Below are 18681 nucleotides of genomic sequence, written 5' to 3' on the forward strand. Positions count from 1 at the left end.
CGAAGTAAATTGAATGTAGGCCCAATTTTTGTCCTCATCAATGTTATTTGCAAGAACAACCGTTCTGTATATGAGCTCCACTGCTCAATACTTTCAGCAAACTGTCCAATATTTCCAACCATTCCAGACATTTTTAGTTTCTCAATAGGCTCCTGATTGTCTCTTTTTTTCAAGTTAGTCTTCACAGTTGAACTAAATATCCTCCCTTTAATCACGTTTTCTCGCTCCAACGTCCATCTCAAATCTGTTTCTGCCATCCATGGCGACGCTAACTCCCTCTTAGCTAGTTCGACTATGCATTTGCCTCTGCTAGCAATACACTGAGCTAACATTAGCCTAGACTGTACCAAGGAAAATGTGTTTAAACATCTAAAAACTGACCTCTTCTGGACAGAATAGTTTCTGTAGTTTCAGACTTACTCATCATCAATATTTTATGTCTCATGGGTTTCATAACCAAATGTATTTATATAGCCCTTCTTACATCAGCTGATATCTCAGTGCTAAACAGAAACCCAGCCTAAAACCCCAAACAGCAAGCAATGCAGAAGCACGGTGGCTAGGAAAACTCCCTAGAAAGGCCGAAACCTAGAGAGGAACCAGGCTATGAGGGGTGGCCAGTCCTCTTCTGGTTGTGCGGGGTGGAGATTATAACAGAACATGGCCAAGATGTTAAAATGTTCATAAATGACCAGCATGGTCAAATAATAGTGAACAGGTCAGGGTTCCATAGCCGCAGGCAGAACAGTTGAAACTGGAGCAGCAGCACGGCCAGGTGGACTGGGGACAACAAGGAGTCATCATGCCAGGTAGTCCTGAGGCATGGTCCTAGGGCTCAGGTCCTCTGAGAGAGCGAAAGAGACAATTGGAGAGAGCATACTTACAAGACACCGGATAAGACAGGAGAAATAATACTCCAGATATAACAGACTGACCCTAGCCCCCCGACATTAACTACTGCAGCATAAATACTGGAGGCTGAGACCGGAGGGGTCAGGAGACACTGTGGCCCCATCCGTTGATACCCCCGGACAGGGCCAAACAGGCATGATATAACCCCACCCACTTTGCCAAAGCACAGCCCCCACACCACTAGAGGGATATCTTCAACCACGTCATTATGGACTTGTTATAAAGATGAGACCGGAATCAGTTCAAACATTTATCTTGAACGTGCTCATCTCAACACATATTACCCATGATGCTCTGCCTATACAACTACCTTAAGTACGGAGGTGCAAATGATACATCCCTAATACACAACAAGTAACACATTGGGAAATGTCTGTTTCCTTGGCTTAAAATAAATACAAATTAGAATGCAACGTATTGTTTTGCTATCAGCAGTGTATATGATTTGGCAGTGCCTTGTTGCTTCCTAAGCAACTGAGCTGCTGGTCAGAGCCCAGGCAAGCCTATACGGAGAGGTTACTACAGCCCTGAGGAGGCTGGCCAGCCAGGTGGGTGGGCAGAGACAGGCTGAGCAAGGAAGCTGAGAAGGGAGAGACTCACATCCATAGCTGCTGCACACAGCCCTCCATCAGGGTAAGTCACTCCGACACGCATCTCCCCTGTAGCAAAGGCACCAGTGCTGGGGGAGGGGGAGGAAGAATAGGTGCTGTGCCAGGCAAAGAGTGTTGCTGCCATGCTGTGTGTGTGTGTGTGTGTGTGTGTGTGTGTTGCAGCAGAATGACTGGCTATGATTTGTTTTGTATGAGGGAATGCATTGGGCCACAGCTATTGGACCACCGAAGCTGTGTCTTATGAATGTGATGGCAGAGCCTCTTTGAGGGGGCTGAGGTGGGAGGATGGAAGGATGATTTACGCATTGAAGCTAGGCTGCCTGGCTGGTGACTCTATCGCAATTCGGCAGACCGATGCTAGTTTTGGTTCTGCTTCTTGCCAGTCTTTCATGTCTGGAGATGTTGACTTGTAGTCATCCCAGCAAACCAAAAGGTGTAGGGAAGGTGTAAGACCATTTCCCCTAAAAGTTGTAATGAAACATTTTTCAGAATAAAACATTTAAATATAAAAAAACTCTAGTTGTGTTGATGATTATACAATGATGGTATTAGAGTGGAAAATGTTAATGGCACACATTTTATTATTTATTTTAAAGTTCCCAAAATGTTGTGAGTGTACATGACAAGTAAAAAAATATATATATATACACATACAGTTGGAAGTTTACATACACCTTAGCCAAATGCATTTAAACTCAGTTTTTCAAAATTCCTGACATTTAATCCTAGTAACAATTCCTTGTCTTAGGTCAGTTAGGATCACCACTTTATTTAACGAATGTGAAATGTCAGAATAATAGTGATTCATGTATTTCTTTCATCACATTCCCAGTGGGTCAGAAGTGTACATACACTCAATTAGTATTTGGTAGCATTGCCTTAAACAATTTAAACTTGGGTCAAATGTTTCAGGTAGCTTCCCACAATAAGTTGGTTGAATTTTGTCCCATTCCTCCTGACAGAGCTTGTGTTACTGAGTCAGGTTTATAGGCCTCCTTGCACGCACACGCTTTTTCAGTTCTGCCCACACATTTTCTATAGGATTGAGGTCAGGGCTTTGACCACTCCAATACCTTGACTTTGTTGTCCTTAAGCCATTTTGCCACAACTTTGGAAGTATGGTCATTGTCCATTTGGAAGACCCATTTGTGACCAAGCTTTGATTTCCTGGATGATGTCTTGAGATGTTGCTTCAATATATGCAATTTTTTTTTTCCCTCACTCATGATGCCATCTATTTTGTGAAGTGCACCAGTCCCTCTTGCAGCAAAGCACCCCCACAACATGATTATGCCACACTTGTGCTTCACGTGTGGGATGGTCATTGTGGCCAAACAATTCTAATTTTGTTTCATCAGACCAGAGGACATTTCTCCAAAAAGTACAATATTTGTCCCCATGTGCAGTTGCAAACCGTAGTCTGTTTTTTAAATTTTACCCCTTTTTCTCCACAATTTTGTGGTATCCAATTGTTTTGTCTCATCGCTACAACTCCCGTAGGGCTCGGGAGAGACGAAGGTTGAAAGTCACGCGTCCTCCGATACACAACCCAACCAAGCCGCACTGCTTCTTAACACAGCGCGCATCCAACCCGGAAGCCAGCCGCACCAATGTGTCGGAGGAAACACCGTGCACCTGGCAACCTTGGTTAGCGCGCACTGCGCCCGGCCCGCCACAGGAGTCGCTGTTGCGCGATGAGACAAGGACATCCCTACCGGCCAAGCCCTCCCTAACCCGGATGACGCTAGGCCAATTGTGCGTCACCCCACGGACCTCCCGGTCGCAGCCGGTTACGACAGAGCCTGGGCGCGAACCCAGAGTCTCTGCTGGCGCTGCAGTACAGCGCCCTTAACCACTGCTCCACCTGATTTATAGGACTCGTTTTACTGTGGATATAGATACTTTTGTACCTGTTTCCTCCAGCATCTTCACAAGGTCCTTTGCTCTTTTCGCACCAAAGTACGTTAATCTCTAGGAGACAGACTGTGTCTCCTTCCTGAGCAGTATGACGGCTGCGTGGTCCCATAGTGTTTATACTTGCGTACTATTGTTTGTACAGATGAACGTGGTACCTTCAGGCGTTTGGAAATTGCTCCCAAGGATGAACCAGACTTGTGGAGGTCTACAAAAAAAAATTGGAGGTCTCTGCTGATTTCTTTTGATTTTCCCCTGATGTCAAGCAAAGAGGCACTGAGTTGGAAGGTAGGCCTTGAAATACATCCACAGGTACACCTCCAATAGGCTAATTGACGTCATTTGAGTCAATCACAAGCTTCTAAAGCCATGACATTCTTTTCTGGAATTTACCAAGCTGTTTAAAGGCACTATCAACTTAGTGTTGTATGTTAACTTCTGACCCACTGGAATTGTGATAGTGAAATGAACTGTCTGTAAACAATTGTTGGAAAAACTACTTGTGTCATGCGCAAAGTAGATGTCCTAACCGACTTGCCAAAACTATAGTTTGTTAATAAGAGATTTGTGGAGTGGTTGAAACACTCATTAACAGTCATTAACTAGTTCATGTGAACTTCTGACTTCAACTGTATATTTTGATCAATAGAATTAAACTTGTCTCTATGGTAAGTGTGAGATTAAGTATAGCCAGTTATAATGGTAATGGCTTAGCAGATGATAAGAAAAGACTATCAGTATTTACCTGGCTAAAATAGGAGGGGTGAAGTATTTTTCTCCCATGGGCAAAGACATTTAAAAGGGGTGACGATATTAACAGTAATTTTGCTCCAAATGTGCAAATTGTCCAAACAGGTAGATGGATTAAAAAAAAATGTGATTGGACAATAAACAGATATGGCTTATTAACCTATACTGTCCAAATAATGATCCTCTTATGATGGGGGATTTCAATACCTCTATGGACCGTAAAGGAAATCACACTATCACCCTCAGGTACTTAAGGATATCATGAATGTCCTGGATAAATTGGAATTAGTGGATATATAGAAGCTTAAATACTCTGACCTACTGGGATAGATGTGGCGGAGGCTTAATCAAGCTAGTCATCTTGATTACTTTCTTATGTCATTCTCTCCGGCACCAAAAGTTAGTGTTGATGGGGGACAGAATACAGTCGGATCATCATATAATTGGCATATATATTACTCTTACAGAATTTCCACGTGGGCGAGGATGTTGGAAATTTAATCAAAGCTGATATGATGATGATGATGATGATAACTAGGACAGTAGATTTTATAACTGACTTTTTCCAACATACAATAAGGGGATCTGCTGTATAAGGGGACCTATGTTATGGGACACTTTTTAAATGGGCCTTTAGAGGCCATGCAATTCAGTACTCATCTATAAAACAAAATAAATTTAGATCAAGAGTCCATATTAACAAAGGAAGTTGAAGGACTAACAGTACAGTTAGATAGCAATAGAGGCACAGAATAAGTTAGAGGAAAAATAAATGGAGGAACTTATTCAAGAGATCCAGTGTAATATATATATATATATATATACAGTGCCTTGCGAAAGTATTCGGCCCCCTTGAACTTTGCGACCTTTTGCCACATTTCAGGCTTCAAACATAAAGATATGAAACTGTATTTTTTTTGTGAAGAATCAACAACAAGTGGGACACAATCATGAAGTGGAACGACATTTATTGGATATTTCAAACTTTTTTAACAAATCAAAAACTGAAATTGGGCGTGCAAAATTATTCAGCCCCCTTATGTTAATACTTTGTAGCGCCACCTTTTGCTGCGATTACAGCTGTAAGTCGCTTGGGGTATGTCTCTATCAGTTTTGCACATCGAGAGACTGACATTTTTTCCCATTCCTCCTTGCAAAACAGCTCGAGCTCAGTGAGGTTGGATGGAGAGCATTTGTGAACAGCAGTTTTCAGTTCTTTCCACAGATTCTCGATTGGATTCAGGTCTGGACTTTGACTTGGCCATTCTAACACCTGGATATGTTTTATTTTTGAACCATTCCATTGTAGATTTTGCTTTGTTTTGGATCATTGTCTTGTTGGAAGACAAATCTCTGTCCCAGTCTCAGGTCTTTTGCAGACTCCATCAGGTTTTCTTCCAGAATGGTCCTGTATTTGGCTCCATCCATCTTCCCATCAATTTTAACCATCTTCCCTGTCCCTGCTGAAGAAAAGCAGGCCCAAACCATGATGCTGCCACCACCATGTTTGACAGTGGGGATGGTGTGTTCAGCTGTGTTGCTTTTACGCCAAACATAACGTTTTGCATTGTTGCCAAAAAGTTCAATTTTGGTTTCATCTGACCAGAGCACCTTCTTCCACATGTTTGGTGTGTCTCCCAGGTGGCTTGTGGCAAACTTTAAACAACACTTTTTATGGATATCTTTAAGAAATGGCTTTCTTCTTGCCACTCTTCCATAAAGGCCAGATTTGTGCAATATACGACTGATTGTTGTCCTATGGACAGTCTCCCACCTCAGCTGTAGATCTCTGCAGTTCATCCAGAGTGATCATGGGCCTCTTGGCTGCATCTCTGATCAGTCTTCTCCTTGTATGAGCTGAAAGTTTAGAGGGACGGCCAGGTCTTGGTAGATTTGCAGTGGTCTGATACTCCTTCCATTTCAATATTATCGCTTGCACAGTGCTCCTTGGGATGTTTAAAGCTTGGGAAATCTTTTTGTATCCAAATCCGGCTTTAAACTTCTTCACAACAGTATCTCGGACCTGCCTGGTGTGTTCCTTGTTCTTCATGATGCTCTCTGCGCTTTTAACGGACCTCTGAGACTATCACAGTGCAGGTGCATTTATACGGAGACTTGATTACACACAGGTGGATTGTATTTATCATCATTAGTCATTTAGGTCAACATTGGATCATTCAGAGATCCTCACTGAACATCTGGAGAGAGTTTGCTGCACTGAAAGTAAAGGGGCTGAATTTTGCATGCCCAATTTTTCAGTTTTTGATTTGTTAAAAGTTTGAAATATCCAATAAATGTCGTTCCACTTCATGATTGAGTCCCACTTGTTGTTGATTCTTCACAAAAAATACAATTTTATATCTTTATGTTTGAAGCCTGAAATGTGGCAAAAGGTCGCAAAGTTCAAGGGGGCCGAATACTTTCGCAAGGCACTGTATATTCTAAAATGTGTGTATTTACCCCCAAAAATATATGGGGATTGGAAATGATGCAGACAATTTACATTGATGGAAGCAACAATCTGCTATATTAAAGCTGATCAACCCCTTTAAAAAGCCATTTATTTTTCTTTTTTTCCCACGTCTGAAATAAAACAACATATGATTTGATTTGCCATAAGTGTCCAAACACTGGACTGAAAATCACCATAGACTTCACCAACCAGGGATTCCGTCATGATAGAATGAGGTGATCGTGATGAATTTAGGAGGAGTGTTTACACTTCCTCCAGGCTGCAGGAGTGCTCCAGGGGAGATGTGGCATTTGATATAAATGTGAGGATGGTTCTTCTAGCTCACGAACTTGGACTTGGTTATGCAGATCTAAAGAAAATGAGCAAAGTCCTAGGGATTCCTTCCTTGAGTCTCCGCTTATATCAGAGAAATGACCAGAGTGACACATAAATAAAAAGGGGGAGTAGCCCATTATTGTCAGGTGACTTGCTGTGTATAAATAATATTTATTTCCTTTGCTCCAACAAATGTTTTCAAAGTTAACAAAACAGAGTGATAGGAAAACAGCCCTACAGTGGAGCAAAGAAGTATTTAGTCCAATTGTGCAAGTTCTCCCACTTAAAAAGATGAGGCCTGTATTTTTCATCATAGGTACACTTCAACTATGACTGACGAAATGAGAAAAAAAATTCCAGAAAATCACATTGTAGGATTTTTAATGAATGTATTTGCAAATTATGGTGGAAAATAAGTATTTGGTCACCTACAAACAAGCAAGATTTCTGGCTCTCAGACCTGTAACTTCTTTAAGAGGCTCCTCTGTCCTCCACTCGTTACCTGTATTAATGGCACCTGTTTGAACTTGTTATCAGTATAAAAGACACCTGTCCACAACCTCAAACAGTCACACTCCAAACAAAATTGTAGACCTGCACCAGGCTGGGAAGACTGAATCTGCAAAAGGTAAGCAGCTTGGTTTGAAGAAATCAACTGTGGGAGCAATTATTAGGAAATGGAAGATGTACAAGACCACTGATAATCTCCCTCGATCTGGGGCTCCACGCAAGATCTCACCCCGTGGGGTCAAAATGATCACAAGAACGATGAGCAAAAATCCCAGAACCACACGGGGGGGGACCTAGTGAATGACCTGCAGAGAGCTGGGACCAAAGTAACAAAGCCTACCATCAGTAACACACTACGCCGCCAGGGATTCAAATCCTGCAGTGCCAGACGTGTCCCACTGCTTAAGCCAGTACGTGTCCAGGCCCGTCTGAAGTTTGCTAGAGAGCATTTGGATGATCGGGAAGAAGATTGGGAGAATGTCAGATGAACCAAAATATAACTTTTTGGTAAAAACTCAACTTGTCGTGTTTGGAAGACAAAGAATGCTGAGTTGCATCCAAAGAACACCATACCTACTGTGAAGCATGGGGGTGGAAACATCATGCTTTGGGGCTGTTTTTCTGCAAAGGGATCCGTGTAAAGGAAAAAATGAATGGGGCTATGTATCGTGAGATTTTGAGTGAAAACCTCCTTCCATCAGCAAGGGCATTGAAGATGAAACGTGGCTGGATCTTTCGGCATGACAATGATCCCAAACACACCGCCAGGCAATGAAGGAGTGGCTTCGTATGAAGCATTTCAAGGTCCTGGAGTGGCCAAGCCATTCTCCAGATCTCAAGCCCATAGAAAATCTTTGGAGGGAGTTGAAAGTCCGTGTTGCCCAGCAACAGCCCCAAAACATCACTGCTCTAGAGGAGATCTGGATGGAGGAATGGGCCAAAATACCAGCAACGGTGTGTGAAAACCTTGTGAAAACTTACAGAAAACGTTTGACCGCTGTCATTGCCAACAAAGGGTATATAACAACGTTTTGAGAAACTTTTGTTATTGACCAAATACTTATTTTCCACCATAACTTGCAAATAAATTCATTAAAAATCATACAATGTGATTTTCTGGTTTTTTTAAAATTATTTTGTCTGTCATAGTTGAAGTGTGCCTATGAGAAATTACAGGCCTCATCTTTTTAAGTGGGAGAACTTGCACAATTGGTGGCTGACTAAATACTTTTTTGCCCCACTGTATACAATTTGTGTCACATTAGGCTACAGCCTTATGACACTGTAGGCTAATGTGATTAGTGAGAAAAAAAATGCTTTACATAAAGTAAATATATGCTAGTATTAACATTGGGTGATATGCTGATATTTAGTAATGCAGTTATGACTGATGTCGACAGACATAAGTACTTTATCCCCCCTCTTTAGATTCAGAGAGGGCTACAGTCGATGGAGAGTGCTGCAATTAGAAGAGCATATGCAAATATAGACCCAGACATAGCAGAGTTGTTGGATGAGGATGCCATCATAGACCTTAATGTATCCTTTGATGGCACTTGGCATGAGAGGATTCCCTTCCAACTACGGGATAGGTGTGACCTGTTCACCGAATGTGCTACCTTGTCCCGGACCTGCTGTTTTTGACTCTCTCGCCGGCTACCGCACCTGCTGTCTCTAACTCTGAATGATCGGCTATGAAAAGCCAACTGACATTTACTCCTGAGGTGCTAACCTGTTGCACCCTCTACAACCACTGATTATTATTATTTGACCCTACTGGTCGTCTATGAACGCTTGAACAGCTTGGCCATGTACTGTTATCTCCACCCAGCACAGCCAGGAGAGGACCCCTCAGAACCTGGTTTCTTCTTAGGTTCCTTCCATTCTAGGGAGTTTTTCCTAGCCACCGTGCTTCGACATTTGCATTGCTTGCTGTTTGGGGTTTTAGGCTGGGTTTCTGTATAGCATTTTGTGACATCGGCTGATATTAAAAGGGCTTTATGATTGGTGCTGGTACCAGCGAGCCATAGAAAATGGTGAAGATCCACCCTGTCACAAAAACCTTGGAGGCCATACATTTTTTGAAGAGGTTGCACAGAAAATGGGACCTGTAATATCATAGGATGTCAAATGATAACGTCCTCAAAAGAATGTAGCACGGAGGAACCCAGAATGCAAATGGTTGTCTGAACTCTGTGATATGGTTGCAATGCCCCAAAACTGTCTCAGGGCAAAAGCCACATTGACGGAGCAGGCAGTATGGCAGTAACCACGTTCAATGAGGGAGCCACTGCTATATCAAATGTGATGAACAAATTGTGGATTGACAGCACATTGGTGACACTGGAAGCAATCAGAGAGGAGGATGCAAGGCATGTTGCGAGAGTTGACTTTTCTTCAATGGAGTGTGCCAAGCGTAGGCGCAGGTCCCATGACAGTCAAGAGAGTAAAGCTGCACCAGCAACAACTCAAAGAGGGCCTTACATATGGGGCAGGCATAGCTGATTTAATGTTCTGCACATTTCAACAGCCATACAAAAATCCTTGTATGTGACATTGAGTAAAGTGATATGAGAATTTGCCCAAAACTGCCCAACAGACCAGTATTCAAAGCATATGCTCTGTTGCTTGAAACAAATGTAGGTAAAGGTATATTTGATGTTTAGAAGTTGTCACATTAATTAACTCTTATTTATAGATAAGTACATTTTAATTGCATTACCATATCTTTATCAGCCATTTTCTAAAAATGACATGTTCCCCAATTCATTTCTCAGGCTTCAAAGGATGTGCATTCACATTATTCCACACATGGGTTCTTATGTCTTATAGTCATATTTACAGAGGTTTTTTTTATAGATCTTGTGTTTTGATTTTAAGTGTCATTTTAAATGCAAAATATGCATCCTTCATACAAGTGTTTTTTTTTAAATATTAAAAAAAAAAATAATGCCATGAAATGACAGTATTTGTATATACTGATCTGTAAAAGTCTGACCATTGAGTGTCTTATCATAATAAAACAAACATTCTGCCTTGAACCAGTTTTGAAAAACGATTATCGTAATATGCAAATTAGTGCATATTTAAGGCCAGTTTTCCCTCATTTGCATATTTAAAAATAATTAACTTGCAATACAATATATTGTGTTATGTATACATTCAACTGGTAAAGGTTGTCAGAGTAAAGAAAGAAAATCCCTATTACCCTCTGGTGCCCGGCTGTAGAAAGTAACACAATAACAGGGGGTACCGAGTCAGTATGCGGGGGTACAGGTTAGAGGTAATTTGTACATGTAGGTAGGGGTGAAGTGACTAGGCATAGATAATAAATAGAGTAGCAGCAGTGTACAAAACAAATGGAGGGGGGGTCAATGTAATAGTCTGGTGGCCATTTGATTAATTGTTCAGCAGTCTTATGGCTTGGGGGTAGAAGCTGTTAAGGAGCCTTTGGTCCTTGACTTGGTGCTCCGGTACCGCTTGCCATGTGGTAGCAGAGAGAACAGTCAATGACTTGGGTGACTGGAGTCTCAGACAATTAATAAAAAAAAGTATTTCCTCTGATACTGCCTATTAAATAGGTCCTGGATTGAAGGAAGCTTGGACCCAGTGAGGTACTGGGCCATACCCGCTACCCTCTGTAGTGCCTTACGATCCTTAGGAGAATGTTCTGTGGTGTTTTTTAACAGATGTTATGAACAACATTTTTGTGAATGTTAGAGAATCCCAAGGAAATTTAATTCCAAACATTTTCTTTGATATGAAATATTTGGTGATTTAAAAAAAAAAAACTATTTTAATGTTTATGGGTTGTTATCATCTTAATGTTAGCTCAAACCCTAATGAGAACTTAATAGTAATGTTTGATAATATCTTGGGAATATTCCCAGTTTGCTGGGTTTTATTTGAAGTTGTCTTGCCACTGTATGTACATACAAAGTATGTGAACTGTTTGGAATTGCCATGAATTTCTGCATAAATTGGTCATAAAATTTTATCTGACCTTCATAAAAGTCACAACAATAGACAAACACAGTGTGCTTAAACTAATAACACACAAATTATTGCATTTTCCTTGTCCATATTGAATACATAATTTAAACATTCACAGTGTATGGTGGAAAAAGTATGTCAACCCCCTAGGCTAATGACTTCTCCAAAAGCTAATTGGAATCAAGAGTCAGCTAACCTGGAGTCCAGTCAATGAGATGAGATTGGCGATGTTGGTTAGAGCTGCCCGGACCTGTAAAAAACACACAAAATTGGAGTTTGCTATTCACAAGAAGCATTGCCTGATGTGAATCATGGCTCAAACAAAAGATTAAGATTAAGAATTGTTGACTTTCATAAAGCTGGAAAAGGTTACAAAAATATCTCTAAAAGCCTTGACGTTCATCAGTCCACAGTAAGACAAATTGTCTATAAATGGAGAAAGTTCAGCACTGTTGCTACTCTCCCTAGGAGTGGCCATCCTGCAAAGATGAGACAAGAGCACAGCGCAGAGTGCACAATGAGGTTAAGAAGAATCCTAGAGTGTCAGCTAAAGACTTACAGAAATCTCTGGAACATACCAACATCTGTGAGTCTATGATATGCAAAACACTAAACAAGAATGGTGTTCATGGGAGGACACCATGGATGAAGCCACTGCTGTCCAAAAAAAACATTGCTGCACGTCTGAAGTTTGCAAAAGAGCACCTAGATATTCCACAGCGCTACTGGCAAAATATTCTGAGGACAGATTAAACAAAAGTTGAGTTGTTTGGAAGGAACACACAACACTATGGAGGAAAAAAAAGGCACAGCACACCAACATCAACAACTCATCCCAACTGTAAAGTATGGTAGAGGGAGCATCATGGTTTGGGGCTGCTTTGCTTCCTCAGGGCCTGGACAGCTTCATGACGGAAAATGAATTCCCAAGTTTATCAAGACATTTTGCAGGAGAATATAAAGCTATCTGTCTGCCAATTGAAGCTCAACAGAAGTTGGGTGATGCAAAAGGACACGACCCAAAACACAGAAGTAAATCAACAACCAGAATGGCTTCAACAGAAGAAAATAGTGGCCTAGTCAGAATCCTGACCTCAACCTGATTTGAGATGCAGTTGCATGACCTCGAGTGCTTCACACCAGACATCACAAGAATATTGCTGAACTGAAACGGTTTTGTAAAGAGGAATGGTCCAAAATTCCTCCTGACCGTTGTGCAGGTCTGATCCACAACTACAGAACATGTTTGGTTGAGGCTATTGCTTCCAAAGGAGGGTCAACCAGTTATTAAATCCTACGGTTCACATAATTTTTCCACCCTATACTGAAGGTTTACACGGTGTGTTCAATAAAGACATGAAAATGTATACTTGTTTATTAGTTTAAGCAGACTGTTTTGTCTATTGAAGATCAGATTAAATTGCATGACCAATTTATGCAGAAAGCCAGGTCATCCCAAAGGGTTCACATACTTTTTCTTGCCACTGTGTTGGTATATGTTCTGAAGTGTATTTGTTCAGATTCAATGCCACTTTCATATGCAGCCGGTTGATAAAGGTTGCCCACAGTATAATTATGTTACAGGCCTTTGTCATTCTGTTTTTGTTTTTCTGCCTATTCCTCAATTATTTTAGAGGGACATATGTCTGCAGATATATTTACAGTAGATCTCTCAGATATAACTGGTGTTTTGTGGTGTCTATTCCAACAGCTGCCTAACTTCCTGTTGGTTGTCTCAGGGGGACGCTCACGCTTGCCTGGACCATGAGCAATGAGTCTACCGTCTGGAACAACCTCACCGAGAACTCCACCGTAAGTCACTGCCAGAGCCCCTTCTGTGTGGGTTTTCTGCTAACTGACAGAGCTGACTGTTCTTCCTCTATTCTGCCTGAATGGCTGATAGAGGGAACATCCTGGGCTGGGTCTGAAATGATTAAATCCCTGATCTAATCTTAAATTTAATTCCTCTTTAGAGAAATGATTTTCTGATGTCAGCAGTCAACACTGGGGTAACATGAATATTACTGAGTTTATGGTACAGACTAAAGTGTTTAACCTTGGTTACTGCATGGACTGTAGCCTTTGACTGGTATTAAACATGCTTGCAATAGCAGCATGCCTTTGTACAACAGTTGTACTGCTGCCCTTGAGCGGTTTGCATCTAACAATGCAATGGATGAAGGAAGTCCCAAAAGTTTGTTTCTGAGTAAACTAGCTGGAGCGTTTCTAAGGCTTTTGTTTGGATAGTAGTCTATCAAAAGGGACTTTCTGGTTGTCTGATGCTTTTTCAATTAGCCACAAACAGCTTCTCTAGAGCCAAAGTGCCTTGACATGCTGTTGGCGGGGTGAAGGTTTACTGTCTGAAAGGAAGCTCCTACCTCTTTGTAAAGCTTTTAGGTAGACACATTTCTATCATATGGAAGTCCAACCTCCTTCAGAATGACCTTTTTGGTCGAACCTAAACTATGCGTTGAACAGCCAGCCTAAAATCTCCTCCCTGTTGTATTCAGTCAGCTCCAGCGCCACCACCAGAGCACCTTTTCCTGTCTTAGGTGCAGACAGGTTAATAGCACAGGCCACAATTGATAAATTGCTCTGTGGCATTTATAGATTCACGGTGCACAAACCAGTGGGTGTAAATCAATGGCGTCAACCTGCATGCTGTAATTGGTAAGGTTATGCATCTGCACAGTGGATTGTTTGTATTTCTCATAGCATTGTCTGTTTTTAACATCTGAAAGCTACTAGAGTTTTGATCACCCTTACCATACCTGGTCTTATACAATAGGCAGAAGTACAGTACCAGTCAAAAGTTTGGACTCACCTACTCATTCAAGTGGTTTTCTTTTATTTTTTACATTGTAGAATAATAATGAAGACAGCAAAACTATGAAATAACACATGGAATCATGCAGTAAGCAAAATATTAAACAAGTCAAAATTATATTTCAGAATCTTAAGTAGCCACCCTTTGCCTTGACAGCTTTGCACATTCTTGGGATTCTCTCAACCAGCTTCATGAGGTAGTCACCTGGAATGCATTTCCAACAGTCTTGAAGGAGTTCCCACATGCTGAGCACTTGTTGGCTGCTTTTCCTTCACTCTGTGGTCCAACTCATCCCAACGATCTCAATTAGTTTGAGGTTGGGTGATTGTGGCGGCCAGGTCATCTGATGCAGCGCTCCATCACCATCCTTGGTCAAATATCCTTTACACAGCCTAGAGGTGTGTTTTGGGTCATTGTCCTGTTGAAAAACAAATGATAGTCCAACTAAGCCAGATGGGATGGCGTATTGCTGCAGACTGCTGTGGTAGCCATGCTGGTTAAGTGTGCCTTGAATTTAAAAAAAATATTCAAATCACTGACCGTGTCACCAGCAAAGCACCATTACACCACCTCCTCCATGCTTCATGGTGGGAACCACAAATGCGGAGATCATCTGTTCACCTACTCTGTCTCACAAAGACATTGCGGTTGGAACCAAAAAGTTCAAATTTGAGGTTATCAGACCAAAGGACAGATTTACACCGGTCTAATGTCCATTGCTCAAGTTTCTTGGACCAAGCAAGTCTCTATTATTATTATTATTATTATTATTATTATTATTGTCCTTTACTAGTGGTTTCTTTGCAGCAATTTGACCATGAAGGCCTGATTCACGCAGTCTTCTCTGAATAGTTGATGTTGAGATGTCTGTTACTTGAACTCTGTAGCATTTATTTGGGCTGTAATCTGCGGTGCAGTTAATTGCCAATTATCTGAGGCTGGTAACTAATGAACTTATCCTCTGCAGCAGAGGTAACTCTGGGTCTTCCTTTCCTGTGGCGGTCCTCATGAAAGTTTCATCACAACGCTTGATGGCTTTTGTGACTGCACTTGAGAACTTCCAAAGTTCTTGAAATGTTCATGTCTTAAAGTGATGGACTGTCGTTTCTCTTCGCTTATTTAAGTGGTTCTTGCCATAATATGGACTTGGTCCAAACCAGCAGGGATACCTTCTACGTCAACACCAGGACCAGCTGGCACAACTGGGGACGGCTATGGGAGAGTTTCTTCAGTCTCGAACATACATTGCCGTCAACTAGTGGAGGATACTCTACAAACAGTTGCGCCAGCACAACAGCCCATTCAGCAACCCACTCAGGTCAGTGATACCCGTTTGTCCCTCCCCGGATAAATATGACAGCACCCCATCTAAATGCTGTGGCGTCCTACTTCAGTGCTCCCTCTTCTTTATGCACTAAAGGGGAGCCCCACCACCTAGAGGTCCAAGATTGCCACGGTTATTTCTCTGACTGGGTGGGTTTTGGAATGGGCCATGGCTGCCTGGGAGAGAGGACGAGCTAGATTCATATGAGGGGTTCATGGCTCTGTTCAAATGCATCTTCGAGCATCCCCCGAAGGGCAGAGAGGGGTGAGCGCTTATTCCAATTACGGCAGGGGGACCAGACGGCTGCCGAGTACATGCTCACCTTCCGGACAGTAGCAGCCTCCAGCAGATGGAACGAGCCGGCGCTTCATATGTTATTCCAAAGAGGTCTGTGCGAGGAGGTCCAGACGGAATTGGCCTGTCGAGATGACGACCTCTTTGGACATACTCATCAGAGAACACTCTGGATCAGAGCCTGAACCCATGGAGGTAGGGGTCTCACACCTCCCTGCGGCTGAACGATGCAGACGGGGGCTGTATTGTGGTCAAGGAGGGCACCAGTTGCAGCGGTGTCCTGCACTTGCTAATCCGGGATCCACAAGAGCAGAGGGATGGTCATGTGATCTTCCACCTCATAGGACAGGAGTGAGTATTCCATCTTCATCACTTTCTACTAAACTCTCTTTTTGGTGTCCGTCACACTTGTTGACTGTCCCTCATGTACTGTCTACAGCGTTCGTGGATTCCGGTGCCTTGACCAGACCCTTGCCTCCTCTCAACATCTTAACATTATGGCTTTAACACCATAACCTCACCATCTCATGGTCGGGGATGAGAATCAGACTGGTCACCCGAATGCCAGAGGACCTGCTTCCCCATCCCATGTGGTTTCACCTCAGTTGAAAGTCCTGTGGTTTCCCTTCAGCCCAATATCCCGGAGGTATACCAGGACCTGCGGGAGGTATTCTCCAAGACCGGCGCCACCTGTCTTTCTCCTCATCATCCCCTGGCACTGTGCCATCAACCTGCTGGCAGGGTCTGTGCCTCTGCACAGATGCATTTACCCTCTGTCAGTGGTTGAGACCAGACCATGAATGATTACATCCAAGAGGCGCTCCAACAAGGTTTCATCCGCACGTCCACTTCTCCTGTGTTGGCTGGTTTCTTCTTCATGGCCCCACAAAATTGAAGGTTACGCCCATGTATTGAGTACATAGGAATCAACGCAATCGCCGCAAAGTACCTTAACCTCTCCCGTTAGTGCCAGCAGCCATTGAACAGCTCCGCGAGGCCAGGTTCATTACCAAACTGGAACTGAGGTGTGCATACAATTTCATCTGGTTCCGGGAGGGGGATGAGTAGAAGACTGCATTTAGCACGATGTCTGGTCACTATGCTATTTGGTTTAGCTAATGCTCCTTCAGTGTTCCAGGCATTCATTAATAAGGTGTTCAGGGACATGGTCGGACGCCAGGTGGTCGTGTATATCGATTACATCCTGGTCTACTAGGCTACCCTGGAGGATCACATCACTAACGTTTGAGCAGTCCTGGAACATCTCCTGGCTAACCACCTGTTCTTCAAGGCTGAGAAGTGCCAATTTCATCAGAAGGCTGTCTCCTTAGGCTAAAAAATCAGCCTGCAGGAAGTGAGGATGGATGACAAGAAGGTAGATGTGGTCAGGTCATGGCCAGTTCCAACCACCATAAAGTGGTTACAACGGTTTTTGGGGTTTGCCAACTTTTACCTCCATTTCATCAGGAACTTCAGGTCAGTCGCCTCTCCTCAAGAGTGGGCCCTGTAGGTTGGTGTGGAGCCCAGCAGCCAACAAGGCCTTCCGTCTACTGAAGGGACTTTTCACCTACACCCCATTGCTCAAACACTCCCACTTCGCCTGCCCTGCAAGAAGCTGAGGCCCCGGTTTGTGGGGCCGTTCAAGGTTCTCTGGAGGATCAACGAGGTGACGTACAGGTTACAGCTTTGCAGTGACTACCGTATCTCACTGTTTTTCATGTCTCCCTTTTCAGGCTGGTGGTTCCTGGTCCCCTAGCTGGACACCGAGGGGGTCTGGCCTATGCCGTCAGATCTCTACTGGACTCCCGACTGTTGTGAGGGTCGGCTTCAGTACCTGGTGGACTGCGAGGGGTATAGCCCAGAGGAGCGGTGTTGGATTCCTGGTGGAGGACATTCTGGATCCCAACACCATCCGTGAATACCATCTTTACCGCCTGGACTCCTCGTCCTCGGGGCCATCCCTTTGGTCGGCGTCATCCTGCGGCTGGAGCCGCACGCCGGGGTACTGACTCGTCTGCTCCTCCCCTCCGGCGTCACCGGTATACTAACCACCGGTCCTGGGATCCATCATTACACACATTTATATGTCATGAGGCACACCTGGACTCCGTTACCTCACTTACCTCTCCTATATCTGGCACACCCTTAGGTTCCTTCCCCAGTCAGTATTGATCCTGTGTTTATGCAAAGACACTACTATGTTGTCTGGTTCCATGTTTGTTTTATTAAACGTTTCATCTGCTTCTTGTCTCACACTGTCTTCATTACAGCTATCTTCTGTATACCAACCCTGCCTTGTCACAACACAACTGATTGGCTCAAACGCATTAAGAAGGAAAGACATTTCACAAATTCATTTTAACAAGGCACTCCTGTAAATTGAAATGCATTCCAGGTGACTACCTCATGAAGCTGGTTGATAGAATGACCAGAGTGTGCAAAGCTGTCATCCAAGGCAAAAGCTGGCTAATTTGAAGCATCTCAAGTAGAAAATATTTTTGATTTAACACTTTTTTTTTGTTGTTGTTTTGGTTACTACATGATTCCATATGTATTTAATATTATTGTACAATGTAGAAAATAGTAAAAATAAAGAAACCCTTGAATGAGTAGGTGTCCAAACCTTTGACTGGTACTGTATGTAGAGCTTAATAATTGCTCTCTAACAAGTAAAAGCAATTAAAAGAAGAACTGTTGCTGAGGAAAGTGTAGTGTGTTTTTTTTTTTTTTTTTTTTTTTTCCATTTAGGCTTCCTGCT

The 18681-nt window shown here is 42.8% G+C and overlaps 1 protein-coding gene across 3 annotated transcripts in view; it reads left to right on the forward strand.

Annotated features, from left to right (window-relative positions):
• Positions 1–18681, forward strand: part of LOC110524265 (voltage-dependent calcium channel beta subunit-associated regulatory protein) — a 44719-nt gene that overhangs the window by 5802 nt on the left and 20236 nt on the right. For 2 of the 3 annotated variants that reach the window (XM_021603754.2, XM_036978020.1), the window contains exon 2: positions 13190–13290. In XM_021603754.2, the coding sequence (XP_021459429.2) occupies positions 13243–13290 (48 nt within the window). In that variant the 5' untranslated portion in view covers positions 13190–13242. The remainder of the gene's footprint in view (positions 1–13189; positions 13291–18681) is intronic. The other variant, XM_021603753.2, reaches the window with a different exon arrangement.

This window comes from Oncorhynchus mykiss, chromosome 5 (assembly GCF_013265735.2).
Source record: "Oncorhynchus mykiss isolate Arlee chromosome 5, USDA_OmykA_1.1, whole genome shotgun sequence".
Lineage (NCBI taxonomy): Eukaryota > Metazoa > Chordata > Actinopteri > Salmoniformes > Salmonidae > Oncorhynchus > Oncorhynchus mykiss.